Here is a 12,969-nt window from a genome sequence, read left to right as displayed (position 1 = left end):
TGTGGTCATCTGAAGCCACTTTTCAGTGCTGGATGAACAGAGGTTGGTCATGGGCCGGTGGCTTGGTCCTTGAAGTGAAGGAGCCGGGACACTTGGTTAGTGCCCTGCATTTGCACCTCGTTCTCTCAGGTCAAGTCTTCATTGTGCTTCAGTGTTGTTCTGTGAGAGAGGCAGCTACTGTACAGTCCAGTCAATGCAGATTTCTAATCTGCTTATTTATAATTCAAAAGCTTGCCTATATATTAATGAACCCTTAATGAGCTGTTGCAAATGCCTGAATTACAGTCAGAATGTTAAACTCAAACAGCCCCGTAATCATACCATTTGAGTGGGCTTTAGGTACTTTCCACATCTGCAGCTTAGCATTGTGAAGGGTGTGCGTTTATTTGGAGAAAGCTTTGTGATAATTTTGACCCGTAATTTATTTGTTGCCCTCCGAACGCAGTCGTCTATGCAGATGCTCTTTCCCATTATCTGTGGGGCAGGTGCACAGCATGTTGAAAGACAGCTAATTAGGATTTGCTGAAAGATATGCAAAAACTCTGGGCTCATAACAAAGCCAAGTTCATTGTTAAGCAATGTTTTCCCGTGTTTGTACGATTTGTCTAAATCTTATGGATACTGAAATGAATGTTGTGGTAAAAAGTAGATCTCAAATAACAGTTTTGTTAAACTTTATAAAGCTGTGATGACTCAAGACCCCAAATGAAAAAAATTTTGTAAGCTTCTCTGTGTTATCCACTTTAGTTGCATTTCAGTAATTTTTAAAAGTATTATTATTATTAAAAAATTTTTTTAATTGGAAGGTCAAATATACAGAGAGGAGGAGATACAGAGAGGAAGATCTTTTGGCTTCTGGTTCACTCCTCAAGTGATCACAATGGCCAGAGCTGAGCCAGTCTAAGGCCAGGAGCCTGGAGTTTCCTCTGGGTCTCCCATGCAGGTGCAGGGTCCCAAAGCTTTGGGCTGTCCTTGACTGCTTTCCCAGGCCACAAGCAGGGAGCTGGATGGGAAATGGGGCAACTGGGACACAAACCAGCACCTATATGTGATCCCTGTGCATGCAAGGCTACCATGCTGTACCCTTAAAAATAATTTTACCAAATTTAAATTTGAGGATGTCACATTCTCTCGATAGCCATTCATTCTGGCCTTTGCAAATTTAGGCTCATTCAAATGCTTATAAGTGTCCAGGGGAGTGAGAATTGTGATTTGGAAACCCATGTGTGACTTTTGAAGGTTACTAAGCTGGTAATAGTGAGTAGACAGCTAGTAAGTGTAGGAATAGTATCGTAACCAAAGTGTAAAGTAAGAAACTGAATAAAATATTCAAAGTGAAAATATTTTTGGAAACAAGACATCACTAGAGATCCCATAATAGTCTGCTTGTTCAATAAAGTAGACTCACTGTTCAAACTGTACTTAGGAGAATGACCTCATTATTGATAAGTAGCTTTTTCCATGAACTTTTTGTCACAAAATGACTTCTTTGATGAGATTTGATGTAGAGTTTATGAGGTAAATAAAGAAAAAATACATTAAAACATTTTTCCCTGTTGGCTAGGCAAACACATGTTGATTTGTTTAGGATTTTAGAAGTAGGATATTATTCATCACAAAAGGAAAATGTATTAGTAACTGAAAATGTCCTTTACTGTTGGTTTTATGGGGGCCACTGCTATTGGGCAAATGCGTCACTTTCTGTTGGTGAGGGAGTGGCAGCTAAGTACATTTGAGGTATGTGTAGAAGCGTATGAACTGGCTAATCGGCTTCCTCGTGTGTTACACTGTGCATCCACTCTGGCTTGTCGTGCTTGTGCAAGGAAGTGTAATAATGTTGACCATGGATGTTGATCTGTTAAAGAACCTCAGCCACATGTCTCCTGGGAAAGATCAGTGTGTAGAAGTACAAGGGGGGAACCAGAAGCCTGCAGTAACCTTGGGGGCAGAAGGAAGCCACAATTCCAGGAGACACATTGCCAGTACACGAACATACAAAAACAAAAAAAATACACAGCAGTGAGCAAAAATTGAGTTTAAAAGGTATAAATTTAAGAAACTCCAAAATTGTGCAAAATGAAACAGAGGCCAAAGTGCAAGATAAGAGATTAATAAGTAAGCCCTCACTAGCCTCAAATGCTCAGAGAACTTGGCATGGGTACCAGGAGTATGTGTAGGTCATGCGATTTTACATTTACCAAGATATGATTTAGAAGGAAAAAAGTCAAAGGTGTAAAATTTTGAATGAGAACTGGACCAAAATGTGGCATTTCTAGAACAATTTCAGGAACAACTGCAAATACCTGTTTATACTTATCAATAGTGTGTTAATAAAGATTTTGTTTTATAAAAAAGTCATCTTTTTGTTCCCCTTAATGAATTTATTGCCTTAGTGTATTGTTGTGTTCAAATTTTATTTATATGCCTCTGAACAAGCAACAGATACGATTTTAAATTATGGTGAGTTAGTTTTATTACCCAGTTGAAATTATTCTGAAGTGTATTTTTAAATGAAAGTGACAGCTTTAAAGTGTTTTGGGGGAGGAAACTAAAGTTATGTATTTGAATTAAGACAAGCAGGAGTTCTGTCATGCTGTGGGTGTAATTCAGGATCTCCAGGAATGAAGACTGTTCTTCAAAGAATTGATGGTAGTTTTAGGTGGCATATCATAAAGTCACAGAGCGAGTGATCAGCTGAGTGCTTGGCAGCTTCTAGATGTTACTGTCATGTAAGTTACACCAGACCGTGTGAACCACTGTGGGTAAACAACAACAGGCGCAGATGCAAAAGGCAGGATCCAAATGTGTACATGCCAACTCGCTCAGCCCCCCTTCCCAGGAAGCCTGTAACTAGTGTGGGAACCTGCCTTTAAACAGATTTACAAGGTTAATTGGGCTGGGATATTTTAGATTATGTTACACCTTAATGAAAATGCTGATTTTGAGCTGTCATGACTCTAGTGCTTTTTATACCATGACAATTATTTAAAAACTTTGTCTTCTGTGCTGTTGAAAACGTCTTGGCAGAAAGCCTGTGTGACCTGATTAAACCTACGAATTGTCAGCTGTGATCTGTAGCACTCAGAAGAGGTTGCTGACTGGGCATCACTTAGGAAGTTCCTGATTTAAAAGCAAAATTAGATTGAGAGACTATTGCGCCCAGCCCTATGTTGCCGTGTCAGGAACACATTCTTAATACTGGATTTGGGTTTCTGACTTTGTAGTTTGCTGGCAATTGCTTAACAACATTCATTTAATAATACGTATTTAAGTAAAGCAAATTACTTCATAATGTGTATATTCCTCTTCTGAAATTGCATGATGGAAAAGCCCACTGAATCCTGTTTATTTTCCAGTGTTTGGATTTAGTTTGGGAACGAATTATTGCGTGGGAATTTTATTCCTGTTTATCCAGCTATACAGAGAAAGAATACCAGTCTTTGTATTTGTTTTATATCCCTGGAACAATTTTTTTCCTTTGTTAAAAATCCTAATTTCTTACCCCCTTCTCATTTTATGCTTAAATCATCTGAATATAAGAAGTGTGGCTGATTAGAATATTCTGACTCCAGGTTTATCTTTGTCTAAGGATCTACCTATGATAAATTGAGATTGGGGTAGAAATGAGAAATTCTAGGGTATGTAAATATTGAAAATATTTATGGTTACTTACTCAAGCTATTGACCAAATGTGAATGATGAAGTTCTCCGCATGAATTGTAGTACTTGATATTGTTTGATCATTTTCTTAAATAAACAAAATACTCACACTGTTTGTCCTCTGTTTCTCGCTTCTTCTCTGTCTCTCTCTCTTTCCTTGAAGGTCTCAGCATCAGAGGAGCCCAGGAGGAGGACCCTCCCGATCCCCAGCTAATGAGACTGGACAATATGCTTTTGGCAGAAGGGGTTTCAGGTCCTGAGAAAGGTGGGGGATCGGCGGCAGCAGCTGCAGCCGCGGCAGCCTCTGGAGGTTCTTCAGATAACTCTATTGAACACTCAGATTACAGAGCCAAATTGACCCAGATCAGACAAATCTATCACACAGAACTGGAGAAATATGAACAGGTCAGCAGCCGCCACTCTCATAGTCCTGCACAAACCCTCTATTGCTCTTCCGTTAGATCGTGCTAAGCAGTTCCGAGGGCCGTGAGGGGTAGGTGTTGACACAAAGAACAAAACAAACAAGGCCCATGCAGAACCCCCGGTGAATTGTTGGATTCCCGAAGATACTTGGCGATATTGGAGGTGAAGCTGAAACTATAGTATCCCATCTGCTTATTTTAGTTTTATTCATTTCTCACATTGTGTGCCGTCAGTGCCTCACCTGCCGCGTTGTTTTCTGAGCTCACCACCATGTGCTCTTCGCAGCTCAGTACAGCTAACATTGATGCAGTGGCCTTTCTGGAAGCTTTCGCACCTTTTGAAAGGAAGCATTGTGTGGAAAACGCTTACTTCCTAGGTGTGAGCTCCAGAATCTTCCTAGGGCTTGCCTCTCACCCATTGCTCCAGAGTGTAGGTGAGGCCGCTAACTTCACAAAGTAAACAGGCCTGACCTGCCCCTCTGAGGAATACCACGCATCATGTGCTCAATTCCTGATGAGGAAGAGAATTTGGATTAAAGGTCCTGTTCCTGAAAATGACAGTAACCGTACTTCATTGACCCTAAGGTATCATTGATATTAAGTGCATCATGTATATACCAGCAAGGAAAAAGTCACGCTACTGATTTTAACTTTAACAGTGCCATTGATTGCAGAGTGCTTCCGAACTTAAGTTATATTGAAATATAGGAAAATGTATGAATCCTTGATCGATATAAAATGTACAGTGTTGACTTAGACATATTTTAGTTGCTTAAGGCTAAAAAGCTGCTTTGTTTGAGGCATTCCCATTCAGTAGGAATTCTCACTTGAGGTAATTTTTTGAAACCCGTTAATAGGGAAATTTTTAACCACATACAAAAATGAACAGAATAGTATTAGTTTGAATCCTATGTAGTCACTGTGTTTTGAGGTGAAAACCAGTTGTGTATTGACAATTTCATGGGATTCAGCGTAAAATAGGAGTCCCTCGTGTATCCTAGATAAACAACCAACATTGTGCCAATCTTATTTTCTCTGCCCCTCACTCTTCTTTTTTTGGAAGCTGAGTATTTTTAAAAGAAGCCTTAGACTTTGCATAATTTCACCCGTAAATACTTCATTGGTAGGCAAGTCTTCTACAGTCCTTACCCTTTAGTATTAATGAAGGTTTATTTTTTTTTTAAGTCTTTGTTGACTTGTTTATTTAAAGCAGTTTGAGAATCACAGCAAATTTGTGAGGAAATACAGAAATATGCCCCCTGAGCCCTGCTCCCACTCAGGCACAGCCCCCTCTGTTACTAACATTTCCAGTCAGAGTGGTGTGTTGGTTGCAATTGGTAAAACTACCTTGGCACATCATTACCAGTCCAAGTGCATGGTTTGCGTTAGGGTTCAGTGGTGGTGGTGTGCATTGTATGGGTCTGAGCAGTGTACAATGATGAGTGTCCAACCTGTGTGGCATCATACAACTCCCACTGCTGTGCTGTCCACCCCTCTCTCCTGCCATACTCCCTACTTACAAATCCCTGAGAACCCTTGCTCCATGTTAATGCCAGTTTTCTTGTAAGCACCCTGTACAGTTTGCCTTGTATATGTTGACTTCTTTTTTAGTTGCCTGTAAGGACATTGTGGGAAATATGCTATTCAGCAAATGCTAAATTCTGTCTTAGAGGTGAGTGCATTTTTAGAGAGAGTAGAAAAATTTCTATAGTGCTATCTTAAAGATACACTCTAAATTAATATTCTTTTTTTTTTTCAAATATTTTTCTGGGTCTAAGACTATTTCCAGTCTCATTTATAGGAAAACAACTTTTTGTGGAAAACGTGCAAATAAGAATTTTCACAAAGTTATTATTGTGTATGTACTTGAAAAAAATCTAGCTTTCTGATTTGACAGCAGTAATTGATTAGACAGAATAAATCTTTGGTCTTGAAAAAGGTGCTCTGAGCATAAATGTTTGAAAATGGTTCTAATTTTCAGTTTAATCCTAATTGCATAATTGTGTCGAATATGTCTATATATACTAAGAGAATGTCACCAGTCTCCTTGGATGCAAAGATGTATAATGCTCCTTTTTTTGGTCAAGGAATGAAGATGCTTCCTTTCTGTCCTTCTGCCATGTTTGTTCACTCTTGCCTCCTTACTTTTTCCAAATAGCCTTGTTGGAAGACTTTCACTCTTCACCTTGTTGGAAAGCTTTCACTTTCCACCTTGTTGGGTGAATCTGGCATCCATCAGTGACAATCCTTGAGCCTCTCAGAAATGCCTTAAAAAAGTTTTTAGTAACCATCTTCTCAACTGATAACAGAATCAAATCCCGTTTTTTTTTCTTTAAAAATATGTTAAATACATTATTCATTGATGAATCTCCTTTTTTGTATTTTTGGATTAACTATCAAATTGAGAAGTTTCAAAATATAATCATGGGAATGGGCATTTGGTCTTGTGGATGAACTTCTGAGTAGGATGCCTGCATCTCATAGCAGTGTGCTTGAGTTCTGTTCCCAGCTCCTGATTCCTGTTTCCTGTTAGTACAGACCCTGGGAGACAATGATGGCGGCTCACGTCAACACACCTCTGCCACTGCCATGGGGGACGCATGGCCTTGGCTAGCCAACTCCCAGCAGCTGTGGTCATTAGGAGAGCGGATGAGCAATGAAAACTCTGTCTCTCAAATCAATAAGTCATTTTGAAAGACATAAATCATAAATCTTTCAGAATGTAGTCAGTAGCCTGATAACCATTTAAATGTATATTTCTTTTCTCAGTTTTGCACTTTTAAAAGGAAAACTGTAGATCTAGGAAGTGTGTATAATATTTTAGACAAGTAAATGAAATGTGATGACTAGTAGGCATATTCAGTAGACTTAATTTATAAGTTTGGTTCAAATTATTTTGGAAGTGATATTGTAACACTTTGTCTTTGGGACTTTAAAAAAATATATATATACACATATATGTATTTTATTATGGTTTCCATTTTTGTGCTATCAGTTCTCATTTTTTCTTAACACTTAGGGAGCATTTTTGTTTTTAAGACTCATTTAAAAGGCCGAGTTACAGACAGACAGGGAGAGAAAGATCTTCCATCCACCGGTTCACTTCCCGAATTGCTGTCGCAGCTAGGACTGGGCCAGGTTGAAGCCAGGAGCCAGAAGCCTTATCTGAGTCTCCTACATGGGTGCAGGTGCCTGGGGACTTGGGCCATCTTTCATTGCTCTCCCAGGTACATTGACAGGGAGCTGAATCAGAAGTAAAGCAGCCGGCACTAGACTTGATGCTTATGTGGGATGCTGGCTTAACATGCTATGCCACAGCGCCAGCCCTTGGGACTAGCTTGAATGGCTCCTCCATGTCCATTTCTCTTAAGCTATTAGGATCAGTGGTTTTGAGATGCAGCAATTTTTTCAGTTCTTTAGGCTGCAAGGGCTTTGTCTAGAATGGGCTTTTCTAAGATAAGATCTGGTGTTATGGAAAGGGATAACCAGAGCTAAGTGAGGTGAAAGACTGACATTCCTAGAATAAATGGCATTGTAATTTCCATGTTTTAGATGAGAAAATGAAAGTCAGAGAGGTCAAGTGGTTTGTCCACTCTCACACATCTAATTAGTGTTAAGATCAAGCGTTGAAATCAGTTTCTGATAATATGCCTTTTTTATTGAATTATGCCAGCAGCCGTATAGGATCGGTAGATAATTCAAATACATTATGGTTTTCTATAATTTTCCCATGTTGCATTGCTTTTAAAATGGGAATAGAGCAAGTGGAAAGATAACTTTTGTTATTTTTTTTCAGAGATTGTATTTTTCTATCTAACATGCATGTGGGATATCCGAGTGACAGAAGCTTCCTGGTAAACAGGAAACACATGTATGTTAAAGCAGAGACTTTGTCAGAAAATGGTGTTGAGTCTTTTACCAAAAGAAATAAACTACATCGGAATCAAAGAATTATTTGCTCCAGTGTGCTTTGCAGTGAGGCTGTAATGAAAATATATCTGAAGCCTCTTTAGACTTACGTTGCCATAAAATTAACAAACACCACCACTGCAGTAAATTAAACTACCTTATACGCACAGCCACCTTTTTAAAGCTAAGCAGACTGGAGGTGCAGTTTCAGTAAAATTAAATCCAAGCTGCGAGGCTCAGTGTATGTGCTTTGAGGATGTGGTCATCTTTAAAGTCATATCCCACACTGCCCCTAGAAAGTCTTGTTTATTACATAGGATCATATTTAATGTTCCTGATAACTATTTGAATTCTCCTTATAAAGGTTTTGAATTATTAGACATGGTGATACTTGAATACATTGGGGTAAGAATTTTCTTGAATATTACTATCACCCTAAAGGAAGCAAAACTGTTTTACTTGTGTTGACTCTGTTACGAAGCAGCAGTACAGTCATTTCCCAAAGCTTCTAGCAAATTGTCTTACAATACTCTCTTACAATATTCTACTTTGGGCACATTGCTGCTTTCTTTACATGACAGTCAAACATGATTGCTTTTTAGTTTTTTCTTGATTGGCCACAAATTTTTTTGTTATTTTTATTTTGAATTTTTGAATTTTATGGTACAATTTCGTATAGACTGGGATTCATCCCCCAAACTCCCATCCCCTGACAGACTTTCCCCACGCTGCTACAATAGTACAGTTCTTCATAAGGAGTCATAATTCCATCAGTCTCTTATTTAAGTGTGCCCCGACATTGCTGGTACAGTGTGAAACAGTCCGGCATCCCGTTGTCTACACATTTCCAACAGTTTCAATGGGAGTCCATCTTTTGTCTGGAAGCAGGAATGCATGTTGCACTGTACTCCCACACCTGGATATGGTAGACCCCAGTACTCCATCACTATACATTTCCATAAGTGAGAAGCCATTCATACAAGGTCAACAACTTGTATGAATTAGAACAACAGCCACAACAACAACAATAAATCACAGCTTCATGAATAAACACGCCACTGACTAACCGACATATGGATGGCAAAAAGGAAACACAAAAGTCTCTTGGAAAAAATGATGATTGGGCACAGTTTTAAAAAATGCCCTCACTGTACCTTTCAAATTTATTCCTACGATTAATGGTCCAGCTACTCGAATTGGTGAAATCCTGATGAGCCTATGTCAAAGGTACTAGAAGCACAGGTCTTGAGAACTGAAGGCCTTCACTTGGGCTGATCTAAAAGCAGACACATTGGTTTTTGCAAATGAGATTCTCTTCAACATTTGTTCTCAGTTAAAATAGAAAAGATGTATCATGTTCCGTCCAGCTCTCCCACTTGCTTGTGCCAGAAAAAAATGCTTGTACACAGGCAATTCACTTTATAATTTACAGCTGCTATAATAGAGATGACATATTGAAAGCTATCTACTATAATTATATTGAAATACATTTTTACTGAAGGCAAAAGCATAGTAAAGGTCCCAACCCTTCCCAAGCATCCGGGAACCTGCTTTCTGAGTTCAGGGTTGTTTCTTACAGTCACCCTGGGCAAAGCCTAGAGCTGAGTGTCTGTACTGAATATATCCAAGATTAATCAGGTAACATTTGTCTGCTCGAGAACTTCAGACCGTAGGAAGTTGCTGGAGAAACGGAGAGCAAGTGCAGACTAAACCATTGCGAAGGTGCGTCCTTGTGCCTTTAGGATAGCTATATATTTTGATTTCATTTGCAAGCAAAATTATCCTTCTTGCAAAAGAATTTTATTTCTCTCAGATTAAAAAAAAATACTGATGTTATCACATTGTGCTGCCCATAAGCTCTTAATTCTGCTTTGCTATTTCTTCGTGAGAGCTAAGCAGGATAGACAAAGACACCTCCCCGTGTGCGGTTTGTTTCATGTTCCCAAGCAAGGCCTTGACTTTCATTGCATGCCTAGGCTTTTCCCTGGCAGAGAGATGAGTTCCAGTGTTCCCTCTTTTTGTCTTCCAAGTTCTAGTTTGTCAGCTCTTTGTGCTAACTGTATCTACGAATTGTTTTATATTTGAATCCTCTTTTCCCCCTCAACTTCTTTGGAAGCTTTGTTGGGCAGTGAAGAAGGCAAAAGTGTATTAGGTAGTATGCTTTCAGAATACTGACACACATTAGTTTCATAACATTGCCATTTTCATGATCAAAAGTAATGTATTTATTGAGTGTTAATTGTTCTTCAGGCTCTGTGCAAAGAACGTAACGCACATTATACAATTCAATCCTTGCAAAACCCTCAGGAGACGAGGCTCCTGGCCATGTAGTTAGGTAGGAGGCTTGACGCACAGCGAGTATTTCATCTTGTTGCTCTTCCCAAGGCATATTGATCTCACTCTTGTTGGCTCGGAAGGAATTTTTATTTTTTATTTTATTATTTTTTTTAACTGTGAGCCAAATGTTTATTTGTTCATTTCTTGCATTTGAAGTCTTTGGCTTTGAAGGAATTTTTAAATGTTAACTTTTATTCTAAGCTGAGAAGAATTTGTTGGATTTGTAATTATATTCAATAAACATAAAATTTATAACATTAGAGTAGAGTTACTTGGAAGGTTATAAAGCCATCTAGAAAATGGTTGCAATTCAAATGTGAGCATCATCTGCTTTTAATAAAGATTTATTCCTTATGTCAGAAATGGATTTCGGAATGGCAACTGTTACAATCTGTTGTCCACGATCAGTTTAAGAACATCTTCTAAAAGTCAGTGCTTTCACACTATCTGAATTTGCAGTTTTATGCTGTGAACTTGACAAAAGGCTTGAATCTCATCTCCACAACTGAAAAAAAAAATACGGTGAAGTTTAGTTTTGGATGTGAACCAAATATATGTAGTTATCAAGGAGATGGTTTTATTAAACTAAAAGTATCATTGAAACATTTATCTGGAATCCAAATATTTCAAATGTTCAACTACTTTTAATTTGAAGAGAACGGCTCATCATTAGAGTTAATTGAAAGTATTTTTATCAGATGAAACCTTCCATGCTCAATAGTAACAGTTATTGAAGTGTGTGTTGTAGAACATACAAACAAAAATACACCTAGTTAGCTTTCAACAGCCGGATTAAAAGAAAAAAGTATTGATAGTACTTTTCCGCAAGGACTGCAGTCAAAAGTGAAGACATCTAATCTGTAATTTCTACACTCAAGGTATAGCTGCATTTCTATTTAGCAGTGCTGATTACAAAGTTCTTAACTGACAGTTTCATCTGAAAAAAAAAAACAGTAAGACAGTGGAAAGTTTCTGGAAATATCTATTGTGATAATAAAGTTTTACAGGAGTGCTGGAGGGCATGGTAAATGATTGAAGCGAACTCTCAGCGCTCTGGCAGCACCCATGCTAGGATGTGTTTGGGTGCCTCTCCCGACTAACTGGAATCATTTGGTCATTGTAAGGCATTTTTATGATAGAAACAAAGCAAAATAAAAGACGTGTGTGCCTTTAAAGGGTAGAAGATGAGGCAGTGCGATGCTTTGCTCTGAAACTGGTACAGACAATGCCATAAATGAGGCTGTAATTTACTTGCCACTGGTAACGGAGGGAAAAAAAAAAGTCGCTTTGCCTAAAGTGTATGCATCTTTCTTAAGGGTGTACCCAGATTTTAATTATCTAAATGTAAATACTTAACGAATTTTACTTAGAGTAATGAGCTAAAGTGCACACTACATAAATGAGATGTTCTAATTAATCATGTATGAACTACTGGCTTACAGAAAAGCCATGTGAATTCTGTGAATGCTGGGCTATTGCCAAATTGCTAATCGGCCTTTGCATTCAAGGATGGCTTCACTTAATAAGTCGTGAGATGTTCAGCAAATGTTTTAGGAAATTATGAATTTTTAGATGCAGAAACTTTTTTGCTTTCATTTTTTTTTTCTCCTTTGAGACTTGGGCTGCTTCTTAGAAATCATAGACAAATACTCATGCTAGAGAGATGAAAAGTCCAGCCAGGAAAACATGAATAGTGCTAGCATCACAGCAATCATTCATTTAGGAATCTTTAATTACTTACCGAAATGTATAGCCCTGTCTCAAATATGTTACTATCATGTATGTGTTAGTTTGGAGGAATTAGAAAAGTTGTCTGCACAAATTATAAGTGCTTCTATGCTCATACAGCAGTTTTCAAATAAACACTGAAAAATTACTGGGGACCCCTCTAGGAGTTTTTGGGGAAGGAGACTTGGGAGCTATGTAAGTCAATATTTATTATAATACAGTTTAAAATTGTGAAATTTCAGAGCATTAGTTTAAGAATATCTGTCAGTTGTTATATGTCAACCCAGAAACCTGTACAATTCTGTATTTTCTTTTTTAGAAACCCTCAAAATTTAGTAAGAAAGGCATTGCTTTTATTTATTTTATTTCTAAAGATCCGTTTATTTTTATTTGAAAGGTAGATTTTACAGAGAGAAGGAGAGATAGAGAGAAGCTCTTCCATCCAGTGGTTCACTTCCCAAACGGCCTCAGTGGCCAGAACTGAGTTGATCAAAAGCTGGGAGCCAAGACTTACTTCTGATGCAGATGGAAGGTTCCTAAGGACTTGGGCCCCTTGGACCATCCTCCGCTGCTCTCCCAGACATATTAGCAAGGAGCTGGATCAGAAGTGAAACAGCCAGGTACCCGAACTGATGCCAGTGCCACAGAGGGAGGATTAACATGCTGTACCATGGCACTGACCCTCATTTTACAAAATTGTTTGGTGTTCTACTTGAAGTTGATTTTCATTTTCATATCAGCTTCTGCAGTGGGTCTGTGGTTGAAGTGCATGAAAAACATCTGAAAAACAATGGCCTAGTGACCTTTTCAGATAATTATAAGTCTTTCTTTTGTTTGATGCCACACCAAAATGTGACAATTGTAGTTGTTGTGTCACGATTAGTTGCAATATGAAATTTGAAACCATATCCAT

At 38.3% G+C, this 12,969-nt stretch overlaps 1 protein-coding gene across 3 annotated transcripts in view; it reads left to right on the top strand.

Annotated features, from left to right (window-relative positions):
- The window catches only part of PBX3 (PBX homeobox 3), a 200,201-nt gene that overhangs the window by 145,150 nt on the left and 42,082 nt on the right, over positions 1-12,969 (top strand). For all 3 annotated transcript variants that reach the window (XM_040963110.1, XM_040963112.1, XM_040963111.1), the window contains exon 3: positions 3,824-4,065. In XM_040963110.1, the coding sequence (XP_040819044.1) occupies positions 3,824-4,065 (242 nt within the window). The remainder of the gene's footprint in view (positions 1-3,823; positions 4,066-12,969) is intronic.

This window comes from Ochotona curzoniae, unplaced genomic scaffold (genome assembly GCF_017591425.1).
Source record: "Ochotona curzoniae isolate NIBS_2020 unplaced genomic scaffold, NIBS_Ocur_1.0 scaffold_3208, whole genome shotgun sequence".
Taxonomy (NCBI): Eukaryota; Metazoa; Chordata; class Mammalia; order Lagomorpha; family Ochotonidae; genus Ochotona; species Ochotona curzoniae.
Note: the sequence above shows the minus strand (reverse complement) of the source record. Positions and strands in the feature narration are given on the sequence as shown.